Source organism: Pecten maximus, chromosome 9 (assembly GCF_902652985.1).
Source record: "Pecten maximus chromosome 9, xPecMax1.1, whole genome shotgun sequence".
NCBI classification, from domain to species: Eukaryota; Metazoa; Mollusca; class Bivalvia; order Pectinida; family Pectinidae; genus Pecten; species Pecten maximus.
In genome coordinates, this window is record NC_047023.1 from 14390467 (window position 1) to 14417854 (window position 27388).

Genomic DNA, 27388 nt, shown 5'->3' on the forward strand with positions numbered 1-27388 from the left:
CCTTGAGGTAACATTACAGACCTAGAGGTAACATTACAGACCTAGAGGTAACATTATAGACCTAGAGGAAACATTATAGACCTAGAGGAAACATTATAGACCTAGAGGTAACATTATAGACATAGAGGTAACATTACAGACCTAGATGTAGCACTATTGACCTAGAGGTAACATTGCAGACCTAGAGGTAACATTGCAGAACTAGAGGTAACATTGCAGACCTAGAGGTAACATATAGACCTAGAGGTAACATTGCAGACCTAGAGGTAACATTATAGACCTACGGGTAACATTACAGACCAAGAGGTAACATTATACACCTAGAGGTAACATTACAGACCAAGAGGTAACATTATACACCTAGAGGTAACATTATAGCCCTAGATGTAACTTTACAGACCTAGAGGTAATATTATAGACCTACAGGAAACATTATAGACCTAGAGGTAACATTATAGCCCTAGAGGTAACATTATAGCCCTAGAGGTAACATTACAGACCTTGAGGTAGCATTACAGACCTAGAGGTAACATTATAGACCTCGAGGTAACATGATAGACCTAGAGGTAACATTAGAGACCTAGAGGTAACATTGCAGACCTAGAGGTAACATTACAGACCTAGAGGTCACACTATTGACCTTGACGTAACATTACTGACCTTGAGGTAACATTACAGACCTAGAGGTAACATTATACACCTAGAGGTAACATTATAGATCTAGAGGTAACATTACAGACCTTGAGGTAACATTACAGACCTAGAGGTAACATTACAAACCTAGAGGTAACATAACTGACCTTGAGGTAACATTATAGACATAGATGTAACATTATAGACCTAGAGGTAACATTATAGATCTAGAGGTAACATTACAGACCTAGAGGTAACATTATAGACCTAGAGGTAACATTATAGACCTAGAGGAAACATTATAGACCTAGAGGAAACATTATAGACCTAGAGGTAACATTACAGACCTAGAGGTAACATTATAGACCTACAGGTAACATTATAGACCTAGAGGAAACATTATAGACCTAGAGGTAACATTACAGACCTAGAGGTAACATTACAGACCTAGAGGTAACATAACTGACCTTGAGGTAACATTACAGACCTAGAGGTCACACTATTGACCTAGAGGTAACATTATAGATCTAGAGGTAACATTTCAGACCTAGAGGTAACATTACAGACCTACAGGTAACATTATATAACTAGAGGTAACATTATATAACTAGAGGTAACATTATATAACTAGAGGTAACATTATAGACCTAGAGGAAACATTATAGACCTAGATGTAACATTACAGACCTAGAGGTAACATTATAGACCTAGAGGTAACATTATAGACCTAGAGGTAACATTATAGACCTAGAGGTAACATTATAGACCTAGAGGTAACATTATAGACCTAGAGGTAACATTACAGACCTAAAGGTAACATTACAGACCCAGAGGTAGCATTACAGACCTAGAGGTAACATTACAGATCTAGAGGTAACATGATAGACCTTGAGGTAACATTATACACCTAGAGGTAACATTATAGCCCTAGATGTAACTTTACAGACCTAGAGGTAATATTATAGACCTACAGGAAACATTATAGACCTAGAGGTAACATTACAGACCTTGAGGTAACATGATAGACCTAGAGGTAACATTACTGACCTTGAGGTAACATTACAGACCTAGAGGTAACATTACAGACCTAGAGGTAGCATTACAGACCTAGAGGTAACATTATAGACCTGCAGGAAACATTATAGACCTAGAGGAAACATTATAGACCTAGAGGTAATATTGCAGACCTAGAGGTCATATTACAGACCTAGAGGTCACACTATTGACATTGACGTAACATTACTGACCTTGAGGTAACATTACAGACCTAGAGGTAACATTATACACCTAGAGGTAACATTGCAGACCTAGAGGTAACATTGCAGACCTAGAGGTAACATATAGACCTAGAGGTAATATTGCAGACCTAGAGGTAACATTCTCTCATCCCTACCGGTATCATACTGGTCTGTCCAGGTAAATACACCCATGCTTGCTGTGTGTGTATTACCTCGCTTCCGGTGTAGGATAGCCACGCGTGCGCAATGATACAAAAGTAGGTCGCCGAACCGAAAGTAGATCTATCTATAGATTTGTAAACACATCGTCTGCTCCATGTGCTAGGCCAGATCTAATAATTTTTTTTTATTTATGATATAAATTATGTAAAAAAACACGTTCTTTTATTGTTTTTTGTTAATAAAACATGGAACTATATTTTCGCGCGAAAGGATACACTAGCTTGGCCCACATCAAGTGATTTGGCTTCGCTTGCAATGACAGGGCTGCTGAAACAACGTTAGACTGTGGAAATGAATGGTTTCCTTCGTTTTTAGAAGAGCAAACAGAGTTTGCATATATGGGGTATGGTAAATCAATTGGCGCCGTTCTTTTTTTATTATATGCAGTAGAAAAAAAGTTTGGATTGAGAAAAAATGGCGTCTATCTGAGAAAGCTATCGACAGATAGCGCCTATTTTTGCATATTTTAGGTTGGGGAATGAGAGAAAAATACTCAATCATATGTGGTTCATGTAGGATAGGGATATTTCACCCTCTGGGTCACAAAATGAGGTAAAACCCTCGGCGGAGCCTCGGGCTTTACCACATTTTGTGACCCAGAGGGTGGAATATCCCTATCCTACATGACCACATATGATAGAGTCTTATATTATAGACCTAGAGGAAACATTATAGACCTAGAGGTAACATTGCAGACCTAGAGGTAACATTATAGATCTAGAGGTCACATTTCAGACCTAGAGGTCACACTATTGACCTTGAGGTAACATTGCAGACCTAGAGGTAACATTGCAGACCTAGAGGTAACATATAGACCTAGAGGTAACATTGCAGACCTAGAGGTAACATTATACACCTACAGGTAACATTACAGACCTAGAGGTCACACTATTGACCTAGAGGTAACATTATATACCTAGAGGAAACATTATAGACCTAGATGTAACATTATACACCTAGAGGTAACATTACAGACCTAAAGGTAACATTATAGACCTAGAGGTAACATTATAGACCTAGAGGTAACATTATAGACCTAGAGGTAACATAACTGACCTTGAGGTAACATGATAGACCTTGAGGTAACATTATAGACCTAGAGGTAACATTACAGACCTAGAGGTAACATTATAGACCTAGAGGAAACATTATAGACCTAGAGGTAACATTATAGATCTAGAGGTCATATTACAGACCTAGAGGTCACACTATTGACCTTGAGGTAACATTGCAGACCTAGAGGTAACATATAGACCTAGAGGTAACATCGCAGACCTAGAGGTAACATATAGACCTAGAGGTAACATCGCAGACCTAGAGGTAACATTATACACCTACAGGTAACATTACAGACCTAGAGGTCACACTATTGACCTAGAGGTAACATTATATACCTAGAGGTAACATTATAGACCTAGAGGAAACAATATAGACCTAGAGGTAACATTATAGACCTAGAGATAACATTACAGGCCTAGAGATAACATTATAGACCTAGAAGAAATATCATAGACATAGAGGTAACACTATTGACCAAGAGGTTACAGACCTAGAGGTAACATTACAGGCCTAAGGGTAATATAACAGAGACCTAGAGGAAATATTACAGACCTAGAGGAATGTTGTGCTGTAGTACCAGGTCGACGAGAGCCTGATTACCACCACACTCAGGCTGTAGACATGTCCCGTGACCAATCCGACCGATTCTCGGTCCTAACTCCTTTAGTATATCTTTTGTTTCCTCAGGGGCAGCCACCTAGATTGAAAATGATGGGACACTCTCGTAAAGTCAGTGTTTATACAAAAAGAAGTTAAGTAATTATCTTCTCACTATTACAGCATTGGGAAATAAAAATGCATAGAAACAAGATTATATATTCTACAACTGTCTCTATCCACCAGCTGTATATAATCATTTCTGAACAGGTTATCCAGTCTGATTATTCAGCTTCTTAATCAAAATGTAGTTCTTGATAAATCATAGAGGTTGCAGCCAGCTATTTACAATTAACCAGGAGAAGCTTGAAACTCTAGATCTCACATCATGATAATCACAACAATATGGAAATGGAAACAGGTTGATAAAAATATATTCACATGGAATCATTTTTGGCACAAAAAATAAGGAAAGCTCATTTTTTACATATTTTTTCATGATTGTTTTTTAGAGACTCAGCATTACAACAACAATGAAAAAAAATAATACATTTAAACTTAACAAATACATTTATCAAAAAATTTTGGTAGCTTTTTGTGAATAAAAGTTGATATCTAAATGCGAAATAAAAATCAGACACAGATTTTCATGCTTTTATTTACCAAAGTGGAAAACTGCTGAGAAATTTGAATCAAATAACTTTTTCTATCTGTATACATATATTTATATTTTTACATTTTTTTTCTTGATGAGAGTTGTCTCCCTGCAAATGCCGTAATATTTTTCAAATAGTTGAAATCATCATAATACCAATGACAATTTATACAAAATGTCACCATTTTCACTTAACATATATTTTTTTCTATTATTCAAAATCTTACAATACTGATTTAAATTGAAGTATCTATATACTTTATCCTGTTTTTTCACAGCAACACAGCTGTCTTAAAGCAGTTCACAAATTATAATCCATATATTGGGCCTTTCTCAACTCCCTGAGGAGCATGCAGCCAGTGCTGCCATTTCATTACTAACAGCCTACATACATCATTTCTTGCACTGCCCTACCACATACTCATTACTACTGATGTGACTGGAACACAACAGAGTTAAATATCTTGTTCAAGGATACAGCACAGCGCCTGTGCCGGGACTCGAACTAGTGACCCTTTAGTCACATAGCCATGTGTCCTACTAGACCACTGTGCCTACAAATACATGTATATACCTCTACAGTTTGCAGTTTTCACATGTGGGATAAACTTAATGCACCAGTATATGTGCAACAGTTGATCATAGAGAACACAGCCTGTTGGACAGCAGAAACAGTAATACACATACAGGAGTCTATACTCCTGGAGTCTTAGACTCACCTTCACTCTGTCCACATGCATGTACATCAAAATATAAAACATTCCGTGTTCTATATATTGCTCATTGTCATCTTGTTGGCAGTACAATTTACCTGTGATAGCTACCTGGATAATTTCTCTGAACTTATAATTACATATGTGCTCAATCCCAGGGTTGGACAGGTGTAAAACTAACCCGTCCAACATATAAATATGCATACCTAATCTTACTGGTACATTGTAAGTACAATTTACACTACCTAGTATTAGCCTATTATTTTAGGGCCCATCAACAATTAAAGTCATTTGGGGGCCAAACAACACCAGATTAGATGGACATTCACAGAAAGAAGCACATTTAACTCATTTAACATTGTTTTGTTTACTGTAGATTTCTACATCTATCTCAAGTAAATAATCAAATATAAGTGATACAGAAAAGATATACACTGTATACAACAAGCATACTGGGCTAAAGCAATACATATCCTCTATTGCCTCTGGTAAACATAGTAACAGTGACCTTGACCCAAAAACCCTGAAACTCAAACTTGTATGAAATATTATGGTCCCTTATCATTTTCTTAAGTTTGATAAAAATCCCGCAAGGAATGAAGCTGCTAGAATGCTGACAAACTTTTGTGTTAGGTACATACATATGGAGTGGAAACTTACAGTCTCCCAGGTTTAAATTCACCGGTATGGGGACTAATAAGCATTTCATAGACATAATCACACTACCAAACTGAAATGCCTGGTAGGCAATGAATCAATGACAACACATAAAATACAGCAACAGAATTTTGGATGATGAAGGATCAAAGGTCCCACAGTAAGATAGTTAAACCATCTCCATGTGTTGATCTTTATTCTGCCAAATATTTCACATTTAAAAACCTTCCAGATGTAAACACTTGCCTACCTCCTTAAATTGTCTCATTTATGTTAACAAATAACTCCCCTTTGACTATAAACAAGTGTAACTAGGGTTATGGATTCTTACCTCAGCCAAATGTAAGGAAAGCTTCAGCGCCCTATTGTGGGCCTCAATGAACACAGGCAGGTAGTCCCTGGCATCTCCCACCTGTCAAAAAGTAACATATGCTAAAGAATTAAGAAATCATTGGCAAATTTAAAGTCTAAGTGTGACCTAAAAGAATATGTAATTCTTGCTTTACACAAAAAAAATATTCTTTAGAACTTAACACAGTCTATTTACATTGTGAGGTACAATGTGCATTATAAGACAGGTAATATACAGGTAATATACCAACAGATCTGTATAGCTTTTCTGATCAGGTGGGAAGGGTGGAGGGTGAGGAGGGTGAGGACTCCAGGAATACTTTCACTGGTGATCTTTCTATACAGCCTCTGGATATTGATTTTTTTTTCAATATTTACAAAAATAATGATGCATTAATTCCTTTGTTTGGTTTTGTATAGTTAAATGTCATATCAAGGTCATTTAAGGACAGCCTCCCCTGTATGAAAGATGCATGTGTGTGTGTTTTCGGAGGCTGCCGTATATTGACTATATTCATGTTTGTATGACAGTATGGAATGGGAAAATGTGAGGACAGTATGTTTTATAATCAGAGATATTTAAAGAAAGGAATAAATGGATTGATGTCAGATAAAAGAGATAGAATGGAAGACAGAATGTTAAGAACAGGGTGTTATTGTGAGATAATGTATGATGTAAAAGGAAGGCAGGAAGCTGGATGAAAGAAGAAGGGAGATTGGCATCATTAAGCATATAATTAAAAGGTATGGGTTAGCCTGGGAAACTCTGGACAGAGTAGTGGACAATGGACCACCTATAGCTGTCCATCTCAGGAAGATAAGCCCACCCATATCATGTAGTTGACCAATAGAAACATCAGTCAGATAATTTGCATCTCAAGTAAATCCTAACTTAAGTAAAACTAAAGGAGAGTCAGAGAGGAGACAGTATGAACAGTAGAGAGAAACAGTAGCAGAGTAGCAAGACAGTACGAGTAGCAGGAGAGACAGAGGCAAGAGTCAGAAGGGATAACATCAGGAGTAGGTTGTCATGCTGGTCCAAGATTGAGAGAGTGAAGCGAGAGCCAGAAGGGATAACATCAGAAGATTGTCATACGTGTCCAATATTAAGAGAAGACCAATAAAAGCTGGAACTGGAAATATGACTTGAGTACTAATTCCCTTGACTGGACAGACACCAACAAACAACATCAAGCGTCTGGTCACATTTGGTGGAGAATCCGGGTAGGGGTATCCTTGAACCGAACCCAACAACTTATTCGGAAATGAACCCCACAACTTATTCGGAAATGAGGGATATGGTGTAAAAGACATCAAGATGGCCACTAAGGACCAAAGTACACCAGTCCTTGAAAAATTTGACGGACACTCAAACGCTAAAATTTGGTTTGGAAAATTTGAGAAAATTTCTAGAATAAAAAAATGGAAGGATGAAGAGAAAGCTGTTCAGCTGTGCCTATATCTAAAGGGAACAGCTGAACAATGGTTGTATACACTGGATGAAGCTGTTCAGGACAATTATGAGCTTCTTGGAAATAAATTCAAGGAACGTTTCTTCCCTAAGGAGGCGGAACGCCCAATGAAGGTACAAAGATTCCTGAGCTTAAAACAGGAAGGACAAGATGTGGTTGCCTATGTAAACTTGGTTCAGGCCCTGGGAAAAGATCTACAAAGGAAGGAGAAGGAAATACTGGACATCGTCATCAATGGATTAGATGACCATGTCAAGGCCTTTGTTCTGGGGAAGGAGGCCAGAACAATAGAAGATGTTATAAAGTATGGGACAATGGCAGGAGCACTAAGTAGCCAGTGTTATAAAAAGGAGGATGCTGGCACCATTGAAGCCCTAAAACAGGAACTGGCTGCTCTCAGACAGGAGCATGAATTAAACAAAAAGTTACTGGATGGACTCAAACCTGTGAACAGTGTACAAAGGGACAGGAAGCAGGACAGTAAGGAAAGGGAACAATGTTGCCATTGTGGTGAGTACTGGCATGTTGCGAAAAGATGTAGGTTCCAAAATGCTGTATGTTATAACTGTGGTAGGAAGGGTCACATCAAAGCCATTTGTAGAAGCTTACGTAGGAAAAACCAGAAACAAAATATGAACAAATAGGGGTGCGCGCCTGTCCCTAGGGATGGGCACACCAATAGAAGTCAGAGTGTTGTTACTAAAAGTTTGGACAAATGCCAGGTACCTGTAAGATTAGAAAATAGAACTTATGAAGCTCTAGTAGATACAGGAGCAGAGGGTGTTTCTTGCATAGACAGTAAAGTAATGGATAGTTCAGGATTGGGGAAAACATTTGAACTTGAGAAATCTGACTTAAAATTATTACATTCTGCCAATGGTAACGACATTCAGATCAGAGGCCAAGTTACTATTCCCATCTCAATTGGACATTTAGAAATGACGCAAAAATTTCAGGTTGTAGAGAATTTAAGCTTTCCCTTAATCCTAGGAACAGATTTTTTGAGGAAACATCATGCTAAAATAGACTGTGGGAAAGGTTGTCTAGAATTACAGAATGGCATCACTATGGTTGCATTTTTGAGGCCTAAGAGCAATCACAAATCAACCTTAGCTAGACTCATGTGTAATATTCAGATAGCACCTCGATCTGCTGCTAAAATTCCTGTTGAAACAACAAGTCGTACTAATGGTAACGGTTTGAGAATATTAGACCCAGTTTCCAGTCTCCCTACTAAGTGCAAGATTATGGGTGCCAGAACAGTATCCCAGATTAAGAGAAACAGAACTGTATACCAAGTTTTGAACCCTACTAATAGCTTTGTAGAGCTAGCAGCTGGTCAGCCACTTGCTTTGGTTACTCCCTTAAGATATGAAGATGTATTGGGAGAGATTTCTGAGAACCAGCAGTCATCGACTGATGATTGGGTCACTACAGTAAACAATGTGGTGGAACCTCCAGAAACAAACACTGAGAAAGTGTCAGATTTTATCACCAGACAGAATATAAGCAAAGCCAGAGATTTGGGTGTCAGGGTAAATACTGAGACATTGACAGAAAAAGAGAATGACATTCTTCTAGCCTTTCTTGGGGAGAACAGAGATGTATTTGCTAAAGATCTATCAGAACTTGGAACAACTAACCTGTATTTCCATGATATTGACACAGGGAATGCTAAACCAATCAGACAAAGATTTTACAGGACATCTCCCAAAGCTAAGGCAGAAATAGAGAGACAAACTAAGGAAATGTTGAAAAACAATATTATTGAAGAGGCCAACACACCATGGCAAAGTCCTGTAGTCCTAGTTAAAAAATCAAATGGGGAGTATAGGTTCGCCATTGACTATCGTAAGGTTAATCAAGTCACTGAGCCTATGAGCTTCCCCATCCCTAGATTCGATGACATTTCCGACACAATAGGCCAGGCAAAAGCTAAGTATTACACAAGCTTGGACTTAAGATCAGGGTTTTGGCAAATTCCTCTTACTGAAGAATCTAAGGCAAAAACAGGGTTTGTGACTCATCAAGGTGTCTACCAATATACAAAGCTACCATTTGGTCTTTCGAACTCGCCAACAGCCTTTTCTATGGTAATGTCTGAGGTTTTGAGGGATATGAACTACAAGTTTGCTCTTGTTTACATAGACGACATATTGGTGTTTTCTTCATCATTTGAAGACCATATCAACCATCTGGGCCAGGTTTTTCAGAGGTTACGGGATGCTAATCTAAAACTAAAACCTTCGAAATGCCACTTTGCTTTGCCAGAGGTGAAATATCTTGGCCACATTTTCTCAAAGAATGGTATCAGTGTTGACCATGAGAAAATAAAAGCAGTCTCAAAGTACCCCGTACCCAAGTCGGTACATGATGTCAGGGCATTCTTAGGTCTGTGTAATTACTACCGAAGGTTTGTGAAAGGGTTTTCAGAGATAGTAGCACCAATGAATGAACTCCTGAAAAATGATGTCAAATTTCTCTGGTCAGGAAAGTGTCAACTGGCTTTCGACAATATGAAACATTGTTTGACGACAGCACCAATTCTGATATATCCAGACTTTGAAAGAGAATTTATTCTCTATGTGGATGCATCCACAAAAGCAATAGGGTATATGTTAGGACAGCGAGACTCTGAAGGAAAGGAGAGAGCTGTGGCCTATGGGGGTAGGTCATTGAGGAAAGCAGAGAAAAACTGGGGCATAACAGATTTGGAAGGCTTAGCATTAGTGGAGGGAATAAGACATTTCCATGTATATCTTGCTTCAAAGAAATTCACAGTGTTGACTGACCATATGGCAATCAAAACATTGCAAAATACCAAGCAGAAATCAGGTAGAATTGCAAGATGGGCAATTCTGTTACAAGGATACAATTTTACTATTGAGCACAAAGCTGGAAGGAAACATTCTAATGCAGATGGCTTGTCTAGACGAGATTATGCTGGGATCCCTAAACAGGAGTCAGATGACCCTATTCAGGAGGTGGTTATAGCAGCCATACAGAGAGGGATAGCTGAATACACACTACACTGGCCAGACAGTATATTAGCTGACCACACCAGAGTTGTAAATACCTTGAGTGAAGGTCAAGTAACAGATAATAGTGACCCCTCATGTAGTAACACCCAAGTGTTAAACAGAACCCCAGACAGTCTCAGAGATGAACAGTCTAATGACCCAGATTTGATACACATCATTAGGTATCTGGAAGACAGAGTTCTTCCTGAGGATAGAAGCCTAGCTCATACTATTGTCAGGGAATCAAATGACTTTTTGATAGACAATGGAGTGCTCTTTCATTTGTATTACCCAAGAGGTAAAGGTCTGAGGAGTGAGAGGGTTATCAAACAGTTGGTCATACCCCAATCACTTAAGAATGATGTGCTGTTAGCATATCATGATGCAATTACTGCAGGTCACCAAGGCATTGAGAGGACATATCACAGCATCAGACTTAAATATTTCTGGCATAAAATGTTTCAGGATATCCAATATTATTGTAAGTCTTGTGAGGTGTGTGCTAGAGCAAAAAGGGATGCACATCATAGAGAGGCACCTCTGAAACCTCTTCCTATTCAGGATGTGTTCAGTAGGATACATATGGATATACTGGGTCCATTACCTAAAACCACACAAGGTCATAGGTACATACTGCTCATAGTAGATTCATTCTCCAAATGGTGTGAGGCATTTCCTTTGGCCTCGTATGAAGCAACAGAAATAGCAAGAGTATTGTACAATGAGTTTATCTGTAGATATGGTGCTCCCAAGGCTATTCTGACAGACAGGGGACAAAACTTTGTATCAAAGATAGTGGAGGAACTTTGTAGGATTTTTCAAATCACCAAGATGAAAACTTCTTCTTATCACCCTCAGACAAATGCAGCTTGTGAACGTATGAATGATTCCATTGCCACTACATTAAGGGCATTCTGTAATGAGAAACAGAGCAACTGGCATGAAATACTACCAAGTATCATGTTGAGCTTTAGAGCAGTTCCATCTACACAATCATCACAGTTTTCTCCCTATTTCCTCTTGTTTGGACGAGAATGTTGTATGCCTATTGATACAGCATTGATTCCAAATGAAAAACTTCCCAAAACAGCAGAAACTCATATAAGGAAACTCATACAAACTCATGAGGTTTTTAGGGAAGTGGCAAGAAACAACATACAGAAAGCACAACTCAAATACAAGAAACAACATGACAAGAAGGCAAAAGAACCAGACTTTGTTGTTGGCCAGAGAGTATGGTTACACTGCCAGAGAGTACCTGTAGGGTTGTCTGCTAAGCTTTGTCAGAAATGGGTTGGACCATTCTACATCACTAATGCATTGAGTAATCATAGATACAGGCTAAGACACTGCCAGTCAAACAAAGTCATGAAGTCTCTAATACATGCAAATAGACTGAAACTGTATATCAGCCCAGAGCTGAGACCCACCAACCCCCCTCCCCAGACACAATATGGTGAACAGACTGACCAGAACCCAGATTTAATAGAGGAAACTGTGGAGCAGGGCAGTCAAGCCCATGACCCAGATAATGACCCTAACCTACATGTAGGTAATGACCGAAATGAGACAGATGGAAATCTGTTAACAGTGGACAGAATACTGTGCTGCAAACGCAGCAAGGGAGTCAAATGGTATAGAGTCAAATGGGTACAACAGAGACAGTCCTCCTGGGTTAAAGAAGAGTTAGTGCCTGATCATTTGATAAGGGAGTACCACATACACAAAACTCTGCAGGGTCGCACTAAGAAGTTTAAGAAAGCAAAGCATAGATAAAAAAAAAAAAAAGAGGAAAAGAAAGAAAATCCAGTTCCATATTAAGCTCCATGTAGAAAAAAAAATAAAAAAAATAAGTAGTCAAAAGGATGTACATTGTATATAATAATAATTGAGTATACCTATGTATACTATAGTAATGACAAGTTACAATGCAGTATGGGGAAGAATGTAGGTAGTACTTTAAGTACATTACAGAGCTTCTACGACTTTAGTCCTTCTTCTTTACTGATTGTTTTTGTAAGTTATAATCTTGGTAGATACTGTTGTTTATCTATGTCTAAATGAAAAAAAAAAATTGATATCACTTTTTTTTTTAGAAACTTTGGGTATAACATGTTTTTTTTCACTAGATGGGTAACATGTTCTGCTTTGGTTAAGCTTGTAATACAGGAATGTAGGAATTACGACATTGAGAGCCCCTTGAACGGTACATTTAAGTATCAAAAACTGTACTAGTATACATCTTCTTCTCAAAAAAATACTCTAACCTAAGGAGTAGGTTAGGTATTGGTAGTTATCAAGAGAATAGCTACTTATCATTAGCACAGAGATGTGTAATGGGAGGCTTAATAAAGCTTAGAGAAATAAGAGTTCATGAACCAAGTTGAGAGAAGATAAATTACTACAGTTATTGTCTCATGGGTAGTTAAAGTCTATAGTGGAATAAGAGAGTTAGTAACTTTCTAAGTTTAGTAGTTGGGTAAACTACAATAGAAGCTAACAGACCAATGTTTGAAATTGGCTGGCATGTGACACTTCATTCACTAGACGATAAACATGAGCCTCCATGTAAGGAGGAAGTCAGAAAATTATCTGACATAATCTTTGTTTTTATCATAACAATCTATTTTGCTTAAAAGTGTGGCATGGAACCTACATATTACTGCATGTGCAATGTGCTGGTAGTCACAAAAAAAAAGAAAAAAGACATTGAGTGGACAATACTCAATAATATGTGTTCATTGCAAGTTTTTGATGAACGGACAAAGTGTGCTTATACACATGGACAAGAAGGATGTGAAATTACATGTGATGTTACAATAATTACAAGACAGGACATGGACATGTGCTATAATTGATATGGAGATTAAGAGCTGAAATGACAATCAAGGAAATAAGAACAATAAGCATGTTGTATCATAATTTTGTATTTTGAAAAAAGATATGTATCTTTATATTTGTAAATATCATGTTATTGTTCAGTTTGTGGAACAAACTTAAGGAGGAAGAGGCAAATATGACAGTATGGAATGGGAAAATGTGAGGACAGTATGTTTAATAATCAGAGATATTTAAAGAAAGGAATAAATGGATTGATGTCAGATAAAAGAGATAGAATGGAAGACAGAATGTTAAGAACAGGGTGTTATTGTGAGATAATGTATGATGTAAAAGGAAGGCAGGAAGCTGGATGAAAGAAGAAGGGAGATTGGCATCATTAAGCATATAATTAAAAGGTATGGGTTAGCCTGGGAAACTCTGGACAGAGTAGTGGACAATGGACCACCTATAGCTGTCCATCTCAGGAAGATAAGCCCACCCATATCATGTAGTTGACCAATAGAAACATCAGTCAGATAATTTGCATCTCAAGTAAATCCTAACTTAAGTAAAACTAAAGGAGAGTCAGAGAGGAGACAGTATGAACAGTAGAGAGAAACAGTAGCAGAGTAGCAAGACAGTACGAGTAGCAGGAGAGACAGAGGCAAGAGTCAGAAGGGATAACATCAGGAGTAGGTTGTCATGCTGGTCCAAGATTGAGAGAGTGAAGCGAGAGCCAGAAGGGATAACATCAGTAGATTGTCATACGTGTCCAATATTAAGAGAAGACCAATAAAAGCTGGAACTGGAAATATGACTTGAGTACTAATTCCCTTGACCGGACAGACACCAACAAACAACATCAAGCGTCTGGTCACATTTGTCTCATTTTGATAGCATACAGGAACTAATGCTGACTTTATAGAGCTACCTCACAGAAGCATATTGCTGAAGACACCCAGCAGGACACCCCATCTGGTCATATATATTATACTGACAACTTAATAATGATATACAAGATCGGATACCTGCAAGCAATAGACATGTTTTGTTTTAAGTTTAATAATTGAAACTACATACTGACTTGCTTCATAGATTTGGTTTATTATGAACATTTTAAGATATTCCATCAATGCACTTCTTTATCAACAAGAGCCCAAGTTGGCCTGTATCACTCACCTGCTACTAATGCAGCTTAAATGTTGATATATGGCATTCCTCATTCTTAAATGAGAGTATAGCCTAAGTGTATTCATGTACTCTACTAATCCCTATCATGAGCCGGACTCTTTAACTTGTTCAGAAAATAAACCAGATGAATTTGTCCCCCTTCCCTAAAGACCTTCCACATTGGTAAAAGTTGTTCACCTGAATCCCTTCATCCCAGGATGAAGGCAAAGACAAGAAGATAAAGATAATGGGTCACATGAATTGGTTATTGAGAAAAAGATTTTAAAGAGTTCAACAAATTTTACCATTGTAACATTGAGAGTAGGTCAAGGTTATTCATTTGGACAAAATTGGTAGCCCTTCATTCCAGTATGCAACAAGTTGGATATCAGGTCTCTCGGCCTCTTGGTTATCTTTATGCCCAATATTAGATCTTTGTATCTATTACTTATTGGTTGGGATGGAAAACTTAATGCCAGACAAACACACCTGTCCTATAAAGCTAGCTTTCTTTCAACATGTGAACAAGATAGAGAAAACATCAGTAAGATCATCAACTATTCACATTGCATTCACCTTTTACTATTCTTTTCATGACAGATCAAAAATTGATAAACTTTAATCAACCCTGAAACAAGCATTTCTAAAAAAAAAAAGAAAAAAATATAAAAGAGCATGTTCTATCAGCCACATTACACAATGAGATCATATGAAATCGTGATGAACACATTCATTTTATGCGACACTCTAATAAATTGCAAGATTTAATGTACAGTCAAACCTGTATTAAGCGGCCACCCAAGGGACCGACAGATACTAGCTGGCTGCTTAAGACAGGTGGCTGCTTAAACCAGGTTGGCCAGAAACGGCCTGTTGCCCAATTCTTTTTTCAACAGATTATCGAATTTATCATAAATTATAATGCACTTATTGATACTGATAACAATATACCATGCGTAGTGTATTTTGAAGTGAAAACAAACAAAGATCAAAGTTTTGATGAATTTGATAAAAATACCTGGTCATGTGATCTTCGCGGATGTCTACTTCCGTACAAAATGGCCACTTAATACAGGACGATACAACGACTTGGACCAGATTTTTGTGGCCGTTGGCCGCGTTAGACAGGTGACCGCTTATTTAAGGTTCATTATATAGTATTTTCCATCAGGCGGACCACAGACTGGCCGCCTAACGGAGGTGGCCGCTTATTCAAGGTGACTGTTAGAGCAGGTTTTACTGTATTGTGACGAAACTGCATCTGAGGTAAACTTCATGTATCGATAAGCGAATTTTATTAAGCATATGAAAAAATGTAATTGCTGCAATTAAATATACACCAATATTGTGTATTGCTACATGTATGCATATGTATGGAAGAAAATAAAAAAAAAATAAAAAAAAAAAAATAATAAAAAATTTGATTAATTGGTTAGTAGGACTGTGAAACAGTTTCCCACAGAAATTATATAAGTGTCAATCAAATAATATAAGGTCACTCTGTGTTGAGCAATGTGAGACTGAATAATTGGTTTATGCCGAAGAGCTTTACACTGGAGTGCACTCTTCTCATGAAGAGCTTCAATGTTTATAAACAGTAAGATCAATGAAGTTGATACTTATAATACTGTAACATCTCTGCACTTACATACCTACAGTGAATAAAACTCCCATTGTTTAATCATAACTTAGATACATATGTAAACAAAAGAACCCTGTTAGTGTGTCTGGAGGAAAGTTGTTAAATCAAAAACAACATTGAGATTTACAGTCATTAACATAGCTGTATTGTAGTACATAAATGTACCACAAGGGAAATAACTCTTTAATTATAACACTTCAATCAGATTACTATACCTCTCAGATGCTTTCACCAAGCACATGTGAAATGATTTATGATGTTGTTTGGCCTTTCAAAACATTTCCATCTAACTAAGTACACACAAACCTCTGATAATCTCTGTTTACAAAAGTTCTTGACCAGATAAAACAACAACAAAGTTTTGACCACCATGCATAAGGTATGGAAATGTGTTTTCAGTGAATCACATTTTGAAATATTATCATAAATATGTTTGTTTTCCATAAACTTTTTATTTTGAAGTAAATATTTATAAAGAATAGATCAAAAACATGAAATTTGTTTAAGTGTATATGTACTTGCATGTTGTATGTATGAAATATAAAGAGGATTTAATAAACAGAGATGAAAATGGACTAAGGGCAAAAAGGCTGAAAATTAGATTACTCAATCTTTTCAATGGGAAAAATTACAAATTTACATTACATTATTCTCAAAAAGGCTGAAATCAGCCAATCAGCTGAACATTTTCATCTCTGATAAAGCGATTCCTTCTTAATAACATAATCCAATTTCATAGAGGGTGTCTCATCATGTTTGGTATGTCATTTGACTGTGATCTTTAGATATAATAAATATAATAAAAAAAAGTATGAAGAGCATCATTACACAGAGAAATGTCAAATTGTCAATTTGCCCAAGGGAGATAAATCCCACAAATATTCAGGTCTATAGGGAACAAGAGGCCCAATGGGCCTGTATCGCACACCTGGCTCTACAGCAACTTTGAAGTTGATTGAGGTCATTTCTATAGATACTATGCTGATTACCTCTTTATTCAAATATCATAGTAAGCTGGTTATTGAGAAGAACACTTTTGAAGATTATAGCCTATTTGACCTATGTGACCTTGAATGAAGGTCAAGGTCATTTATTTGAACAAACTTTGCAGCCTTTCACCCAAGCATGCTACAGGCCCAATATCAAGTCCCTGGGCCTCTTGGTTATTGAGAAGAAGTTGTTTGAATGAAAAAGTTGACGCCTGATGGCCGGACTGAGGACGCCGCAATCTGCACGAGTCAATGGTCAATTGGAACTGTTAATTAGAGGCTAACAAAGATAACCCAGTAATATAGTGACCAGTTGCCATAGCAACCATAATTTTGAAGAAAAAAAAGAAAGTGGCATGCACATCTACACATGGTCCTCTATATTTGTGTGAAGTTTCACTGAAATCCGCCCTTCGGTTTAGGAGGAGTTGTCCGGACAAACTTAAAGTTATGGTTCATATCAGAAAACCTGTTTATAGTGACCAGATACCATAGCAACCATAATTTTGTGAAAAATAAAGAAAGTGGCATGCACATCTACACATGGTCCTCTATATTTGTGTGAAGTTTTATTGAAATTGGCCATTTAGTTTAAATTTAGGAGGAGTTGTCTGGACAAATTTAAAGTTATGGTTCTTATCGGAAAACCTGTTTACAGTGACCAGTTGCCATAGCAACCATAATTTTGAGAAAAATAAAGTGGCATGCACATCTACACTTGTTCATCAATATTTGTGTGAAGTTTCATTGTAGTTTTTAGGAGGGGTTGTCCGCACTAAATGCGTCTACAGACAGACAGACGGACGGACAGACAACCAGATTCCAGTATTTACCTTAACTACATATATAGGTACAATTTCCAGAGTTAATGACTGGAAATAGTATGTAGTCAAGATTATCCCTGTCTAATCCATGATGTGAAGTTATATAACAGACTTCATTATTAATCATCTGTCACCCTGAAGAACTTGTATAAAATTACTGATATTAAAACAAAACACTTTTCTTAGCTCTCGTCAGCAATACCCTGCCAGCTAAGTCAAGAGAATCAAGTTTAAAGAGTGCTATGTACAACAGAATGCCACATATCTTAATGCCAAATAGCATACCAATGCCACATATTTAATGCCACATAAAATAACATTAGTCATCTGAAATTCTGGCTGTTATATGTATTTACCCTGTATAAATGTTCATGTTGTTTTCATTACCCTTTTTCTCATTTTGAGAACTTGACATTACCTTGATTTTACCTATATTTGTATGCCAGGTGTCATTAATATAGCAGAAGATGCTTATCTTTCAGGAACACATGGTTTTATTCTCCCTGGGGTTCCATGAGGCACACAAATCTATTTTGTTCATAACTTTCTGTTGTTTTATGGATTTTTAGTTAAAATTACATTTATTTCATTATGTTCTTATTATCTGTTGTTTTTGTGTTACTGAACAAACTTGTGTCCCCCCAGCTTGTTCAGATGAAACAGCATTCTACTAAAGAACCAGTATATAATATAACACATCTTACCTTTGGGTCTCCGCTGAAGTCAAGCCCTATTACAACTCCATTGCTGACATCCCGATACCGTTCTGCCAGTTCCATAGTTGTTCGTGCAACATCCACTCCAAGTCGACGGTCGATTGAGAGGAGAAAATGGACAATAATGTCTAGGTGAGCCGTATCTTTTATAGCCCTTAACACAGCCTCTACATATAAATCACGACTCAGTCCTGTAGCAGTTATTTCCCTTGGGGTACTCCTCAGCTCAAGATATTTTACATTATCTTCAGCAAATTCTTTAATCACATCACAAGTTATCTGGAAAAAAAACAATTAAACAACAAAATACTTACAAAGTTGATGCATCCAAACATTTTTTTTACTTCATTTTGAAATCTGATGATTATTTGTTTTATTTCATTGATATATATATATATATTCATTCCCTGCACATGGGACATGACTGCATGACTCACATCTATAGACACATCTGACATATGATATTAGCTGTAACTTTGGAGACCAAAATCATTATAAAGCCAAAGAATGCCAAAATGATTAAACTGTGAGTTTACTTTTTGAATAATTATTTTCAAGATTTGTACAAGTCATTACCAACATACTATCAAATTAAAGCAGAGTGAGGCTAATTCTTTTTTAACTTACAATATAAATGTCTTCTGCACAATCTGATAGTGTTTGCATCAACTTCAACCTTTTGAATGAACTGGAAAAAAACAATAGAATATATATAAATACATAATATCCTTTAAACTGTAATAAAACAACCACACCAATGCTTTAGAAATACATGTATAAACGATGTACATCAATTATAAGTTTTTATCTGAATATCAAAATTTACAGTGAACAGAATTTTTTAATTTACAAATAATACTTCAAATTTTATTTAGTTTTGTCTGGTCCTCGAAATAAACCTACCATAGATTAAACTGAGCTTTATTTCTATGTGAAAGAAATTACCTTTGGTGATTCATTTAACTTTCTCCTCATACAGTGTAAAGGCGTTTTACATTAACGATTTTCATAATGCCTTATGCTTCACACTTTTCAGTGTGTAGTGTGTTTGATTTCTATGCCTAGTATGTCCAGGATTTTTCAAGTCAATTAGTTTGTGACACAAATAAAAAAAAAAAACATCTTTAACCCATCACCTTTGAATTTACAAACCAAGATTTAGCAATGAAATATTTCCCCCTTTTTGATTAAATGAAATGTACTTTTCCTATACTCATGTCTTCTTGTAATTTCACTTTGTAACAAAAGGCATATTCAAGGACATTTCAAGACTAGCTGCGCATGCCAAGGATAAAAGAATTTTCAAAGGTTAAAATAAATTCAAATAAAAAGCACTTTTCCTTACTCAAGTCTTCATGCAATTACATTTTATAACACCAAAATGCATATTCACGAACTTTCAAGGCTATTAGCCAAGGATTCAAGATTTTTCAATGACGAAACTAAATTCAAATCTTTTAAAATTAAAGTGTCCCGCTGCAAAATTATAGGACTTTTCAAGACTGTATGCATCCTATCATTATTTCAAAGAAATTCAACAAAAATATATGGACAGACTTACTCTGCTAATGGTTCTGTCTGTTCTTTACCAAATTTCACTTTTGATATCTCCTCTTCTCGTCCTTTCCTCTTCAGTAGTTTGTTAATTGTCTCCTCACTGATGGACCCATTGATGTGGGCATGTAGTTCCTTTAATAATGCACATCAATTTTAGCTTCATGCAGTTACTAAATAAACAAGCATTCTGGGTATTAAGCAATACTTGTCCCCTACCTGCCCCTGCTAAATATAGTCAGTGACCTTGATCTTGACCCCAAAATTTGAACTTGTCCCAGATGTTATGGTCCTACATGTATATCATTGTTTGAAGTTTGATAACATTCTTCAAGGAATAAAGCTACTATAGTGCTAACAAATTTTGTTATCACATACCTACATAAGTACAAAACAGACAGAGAGGAAACATATAGCTCTCTCCCCCACCCCCCAGATAAAATATACATTTAACTCAAAACATAAAAGTTTTTTTCATCAAACCAAAAACACCAATGGTACATTTACAATGTACATGTACGGATACTATCTATGCTCTAAAGACATATTCACCTATTTTCAGTTATGAACATCAATACCATTACTGTTAACTGATTAACCTACAAATCTGTATCATTGTTATTCATAGATATACAGTGTAGTAATAAAAATAAGTAATTGATTTTTTTCATATAACTGTTTTCAAATGGTTTTATGTGTATTCTGAACAATGTCGTTATAACACACTTAACATTGACACATATTATCTTTATAATGATGCTCTCTTACCACTTTTGGGAGATGGTGATAGAACTCTTTGCTTTCCATTCTTATTTCTGAAATGTGATTAAGCATTCATAATGAATCTGCAGCATATAGAAAAAAAACACACATTAACGCATACACAGGTATACACTTTTTCCTGTGTTTGTACATGTGTTGTACAATATTTTGTTTGTCATTTCTAATATATATTAATCCAGAAATGAATGTACATGGCACAGTCATTATGCAAATACATTGTATCTCCCAGCAAGCTAGCTGACACAGTATATTTGTTGTCACTACTTGCACTAGGTACATGAACTGTACACATTAGAATTCAAAACAAAAACATGTACAGGCATTACAGTTTTAATCACAGGTTTAAAACCCACACGAGTTGCCAAAGCTTACATGTGTTGGGGTTGCTATATTGCTTTGCAAAGTTTATAGATAAGATCAATTTTATTACCAGTTTATGACCACAGCGGCACATATATAGGTATTTCTGACTATCTTTTTGATATAAATCTAGACATGCCCCTAAGTAGGACCTTAAAACGTTTTACCCGAATAAACATATTGATAATAATAATATTTACATGTACCCTGTACGAACCTATCCCTACATGTAATTACAAGTTAAACACGATGCTGTCATTACATGGCAATACTATAATCACTGATATTTGTAGACGTATAGCACATGTAAAGCCAAATTTTACAACACACCTGCAGACTTTGGCTTAAGGTCAAAGGTTATAGCACTATTTTGTTTTTCACAGCAAAAGAGCTCGAAGGCGCATTCGCCTGTTCATGATGTGACGAGTGGACTGGAAAAATATGTTTTACCGATTTTTTTTCCTTGTCTACGCGATGTACTTTTACAGCCATTTCATATGTATCCTGTCAATATAATTGAATAATTCACAATACAGCCAAAAAGATTTCTCTTAATTAACTATGTACGTGTTATGTCATGTTAGAGCTACAATGTATCTCCCCCTCTACGGTACGATATTTATTTTAAATCTCAGATAGGCCAATGTGTTTCTAAATTAGAAAATATCTTTATCGAATAAGACATTTCTCTGTTTCGAATAGAGACATTTTTTAATATAAAAAAGGAGAGACAATCGAGTTAAATAGACGTCTGCAATAAAATAGAGATGTCTGTAATTAATTTATCATGGCTTCCCATAATTGAGTCGTTTGGATAGGCCTATTGACCAGCGTTTTCAAATATCGGTATTTAGATAGAGATACCTGTATTTATTAGAGAGATTTCTATTCAGATTATAGATAACTAGCACTGTATAGATATGAAATACTGTATAGTTATCTCTTTTTAAAGTCAGATATCTTTATTTTAGATAGATATATTTCTTGAATACAGTTATTGGAGTTGAAAATAGAAACATCTGTATTTCAATAGAGCACATCTACTTAGAATCGAGATATTTCTAACTATCTAAAACACAGAAATATGTTTTGAATTAAATACATATATCTAAATTAAATAGATAAACTCCAAAATGGCTTACCATAAAGCCGTTTGGGCCATTGCCCATTAAATTCAAATATCTGTACTTAAATAGAGACAGCTATATTTAAAATCGAAAAATCTATATCTTATATTGGGGAGGTCAATATATGGTATCGTCATTGTTAAAGCTATATTATAGGTATAGAAGTAACATGGTCATCGTAAGAGGTATATAGGTATAGATGTAACATGGTCATCGTAAGACGTATATATAGGTATACATGTAGAAGTAACATGGTCATTGTAAGACGTATATATGAGGTATAGATGTAAAAGAGTCATCGTAAGAGGTATATATAGGTATAGATGTAAAAGAGTCATCGTAAGAGGTATATATAGGTATAGATGTAAAAGAGTCATCGTAATAGGTATATATAGGTATAGATGTAAAAGAGTCATCGTAAGAGGTGTATAGGTATAGATGTAAAAGAGTCATTGTAAGAGGTATTTATAGGTATAGATGTAAAAGAGTCATCGTAAGAGGTATATATATATATGAGGTATAGATGTAAAAGAGTCATCGTAAGAGGTATATATAGGTATAGATGTAAAAGAGTCATCGTAAGAGGTATATATAGGTATAGATGTAAAAGAGTCATCGTAATAGGTATATATAGGTATAGATGTAAAAGAGTCATCGTAAGAGGTGTATAGGTATAGATGTAAAAGAGTCATTGTAAGAGGTATATATAGGTATAGATGTAAAAGAGTCATCGTAAGAGGTATATATAGGTATAGATGTAAAAGAGTCATCGTAAGAGGTATATATAGGTATAGATGTAAAAGAGTCATCGTAAGAGGTATATATAGGTATAGATGTAAAAGAGTCATTGTAAGAGGTATATATAGGTATAGATGTAAAAGAGTCATCGTAAGAGGTATATATAGGTATAGATGTAAAAGAGTCATTGTAAGAGGTATATATAGGTATAGATGTAAAAGAGTCATCGTAAGAGGTATATATAGGTATAGATGTAAAAGAGTGATCGTAAGAGGTATATATAGGTATAGATGTAAAAGAGTCATCGTAAGAGGTATATATAGGTATAGATGTAAAAGAGTCATCGTAAGAAGTATATATAGGTATAGATGTAAAAGAGTCATTGTAAGAAGTATATATAGGTATAGATGTAAAAGAGTCATTGTAAGAAGTATATATAGGTATAGATGTAAAAGAGTCATCGTAAGAGGTATATAGGTATAGATGTAAAAGAGTCATCGTAAGAGGTATATATAGGTATAGATGTAAAAGAGTCATTGTAAGAAGTATATATAGGTATAGATGTAAAAGAGTCATTGTAAGAAGTATATACGTTACATGTAGGTTTAGAACAGGCTCATCATGAGAGGTACGAGGGCTGATTGGTAAATTGTGAGCTTCGTATTGAATGATTTGAATTTTGCCGAACATAACGTATTATTTTTCAACATAATCCCCTTCAGTATCTATACATTTTTACCAGCGGTGTTTAAGGCTTCAATGCCACTTTTATCTAACTCCTTTTCTTGACTGTTCAGCAGAATACCTTATTCGATCAAGACATCATATTCTCATCCTCTTGCCAGGGAAATTTATTATATAATCAAATCTCACTTCATGTACACAAACGTCCCAACCAAAAAGGAATATCTTCGTTTTTTTAATTAATGTACAGCATTCAATTCCAAGTGAATTCAACTTTCATAATACAAAATAAAGAGAAACATATTTATAATATAATATAGTAATTGTATGAATGTTGTCTGTAATACAGAGTACAGTTTTTAATCTAAAATGTCAATTGAAAAAATCATGTCCTTTATTGATTTTGTTTCAAAAGTTCAAAGGTAAACTGCTGTGATAAATTTAATGTTAATTAATTTCCAGGTAAATATGTAGGAGGTAACTCTTATTTTGTTACCTCAAGTAGACTAGGTACAGTTCACCACTCCCAAGTACAGTTACTAATCCCTCCCCAAGCCGGTACCTCTTTATACCGGCAATTATCGCCACCGGACACCGGATACCCTCAGCACCCGATGTAGTGTTGTTTTTAGATTGTGTGGATTTTAGAAATAAATAACAAAAAACTCGCATACGATCATCAGGTTAGCAAATCATTGAAGGAGCACGAATTGGATCAAATCTTGTTTCACGAAAAAATTGAAAACACTTTGGCACCATGGCTTCTTTGCGAACCTGAGATTAAATATGAGATTTTGAAAACTACAGATACGAAAACTATCCCAGTGTGAGCTAAACCAATACCAATGGCAATCATAGAAGATAAGTATCAAAACTTCACGAAGTATTGTACTGATGGTTCTAAAAATCAAAGATCCAATATACTAGGAGTAGGGCTAGGAGCAAACATCTAATAATAATCTTTAAACTATCAGATTGTCGGACAATTGTTCGGTTTACTCCAATGAGTTAATAGCGATATGATTAGCATGAAGAATAAATGACCAACCTAAGTCGGTTAGGCCAGTAGTCATACTCTCAGATAATCTTTCTGCTCTCCAGTCCATAGAAACCAAAACATTTGCAGACATGTCCACTTCAGTTCCATTATTATGGTCATTTCTACGTCAAGAAGATTTAGAATTTGAATATATTCCATCTCATGTAGATATCCAAGGTAACGGATACGCCAGAAATGCACTGACACATGACGAATTGATATAGATGTAATTCTTACAAAACTGAAGTTTATTCCTTGATCAATCAATCAATCAATCAATCAATCAATCAATCAATCAATCAATCAAATAATCAACCAATATAATTAAACGGAAAGAAAATTAGAAAAGATTATAAGAACAACAACCTCGGGCAAATATATATAAAAACCGTATTAAGACGACAAAACTACATACTGTATATGGCCACAATAAATTAGATGATGTCATCCTATCTGGACTTAGACTAGGACAAACTAACTTAAAATCTAACATCAGTATTATATTTAAAAAAACAAAACAATCATCAAACCGTCCATTATGTGACGACGACGACGCAGATGGTGCTGCTCCTACTGATGATGATGATGATGATGACGATGACGACGACGTATTATGCTGGGTTGTTTTCATGTCAGAAACATACAACTGCTAGAAAAGATTTTGTTCAAGTACTAGATAAAATGAAACTCCTATAGCCTCGTAAGTCAACTACTATAGTTTCACGTGAGTAACAGAATATCGATTATCCATTATCGTATGCTGCTGAAGAATCTAATATCATTAAGTCATGTACATAGAATATAACAAGAATACACCGGGTAATGATATCTGATATTGGAGACTCTGGACACTGTAAGGAACACAGTAGAACTCCTGTACTGATTATTCGGACCCTGTGACACAGCTACATGTACATACCTACACTACCTACATGTAGATTCCCCGGGATACCCATGGATACTGTACCAGGATGGATTATACTACCCTTTTTAATAGGTGCATATTGAGACCCCAGGAGGTCGGGTGTCTCCTCCTCTGTGTCCCACCCCAATAACAAGTAGCCACACACACACACACACACACACATATATTTATATATACTCAGCAGTTGGGTCTCCCCGGGGTGGCCGGGCCATGTACTCCCTGTTACGAGTAATATGGTACTTGTTATTCCATTACAGACACAGTATAGGAATATCAGGAGCCTGTGACACAATACATTGCAGCATATCGATCGGTATTTGCACACTACACATGCTACCTAGGTTACCCACCCCGATAATAGATATCCACATATACTCAGCCGTCGCATCACCCCGGGGTGGCCGAGTCTTGTTCTCCCTGGTATCCACATATACTCGACCGTCGTATCACCCCGGGGTGGCCGTGTCCTGTTCTCCCTGGTACCACATATACTCGGCCGTCGTATCACCCCGGGGTGGCCGAGTCTTGTTCTCCCTGGTATCCACATATACTCGGCCGTCGTATCACCCCGGGGTGGCCGAGTCCTGTTCTCCCTGATATTAGCAGTGACGTGGTATTTGTTATCAAAAGATTAGTTACTAAACAGACACGTTAAACACCATAGAGGCACATTCTAGGAGGTACCTTCCCCGACTCTCTAAAATAAAGGAATCCCCTCTTCTCCTACATACGCCTATGCCAGTACCTAACTTATAACTCTCAATATCATATCATCTTTACTTCTTTCTCTCTTTCTCTAAATACTTGTATCACGATTATTATACATGCATTTCTCCATATACATTCTCGGATCCACCCTACATTGTACATGGAATATACAAAAGTACCCTCCCCACCCCTCTTACATAAAAGCATCTCCTCTTCCCCACCGGCTTTCATAGACCTGTACTATTTTCCATCTTACAACTTTCACATAATAGTTAAAGTATATCACAATATATGCTCACTGTCCACTTCTTCTTTAGCTTTCTTTAAAATTCCTCAACTAAGATTCATACTTTTTACTGCACTATTTAATATTTAATATAATGTAATATATATATATAATATAATAACATAATAAAACTGTCAGCACAGTGGACAACCGGAAGGAGAAAGATACAGACTGGTTACATAAGATTGCGAAATATTGGAACAGTTGATATGTATACATTACGACAAATTGTGTTGGGATGGAATAACGTGAAAGGACAACAAAAATAAATCGCATGCATATTAACGTTGTTGGTCACTAATCACTAATCCGTCGGATGGGACTTAAAACGGTGGGCCTTGTGGAAATCTTCAACCCGCACGAAAACGTCAGTTATGCGGCAAAGAGAAGGTAAACCAAGGATTTG

At 36.2% G+C, this 27388-nt stretch overlaps 1 protein-coding gene across 1 annotated transcript in view; it reads right to left on the reverse strand.

Annotated features, from left to right (window-relative positions):
- The window catches only part of LOC117334550 (adenosine deaminase-like protein), a 47119-nt gene extending 25294 nt beyond the window's left edge, over nucleotides 1-21825 (reverse strand). Inside the window, exons 1-7 of the mRNA XM_033894233.1 lie at nucleotides 21806-21825; nucleotides 21101-21147; nucleotides 20340-20467; nucleotides 19406-19466; nucleotides 18767-19057; nucleotides 6106-6186; nucleotides 3705-3849 (exon numbers count right to left, since the gene is read on the reverse strand). Coding sequence (XP_033750124.1) covers nucleotides 3705-3849; nucleotides 6106-6186; nucleotides 18767-19057; nucleotides 19406-19466; nucleotides 20340-20467; nucleotides 21101-21139 — 745 coding nt within the window. The 5' untranslated portion in view covers nucleotides 21140-21147; nucleotides 21806-21825. The remainder of the gene's footprint in view (nucleotides 1-3704; nucleotides 3850-6105; nucleotides 6187-18766; nucleotides 19058-19405; nucleotides 19467-20339; nucleotides 20468-21100; nucleotides 21148-21805) is intronic.
- Between the last annotated feature and the right edge of the window lie 5563 nt (nucleotides 21826-27388).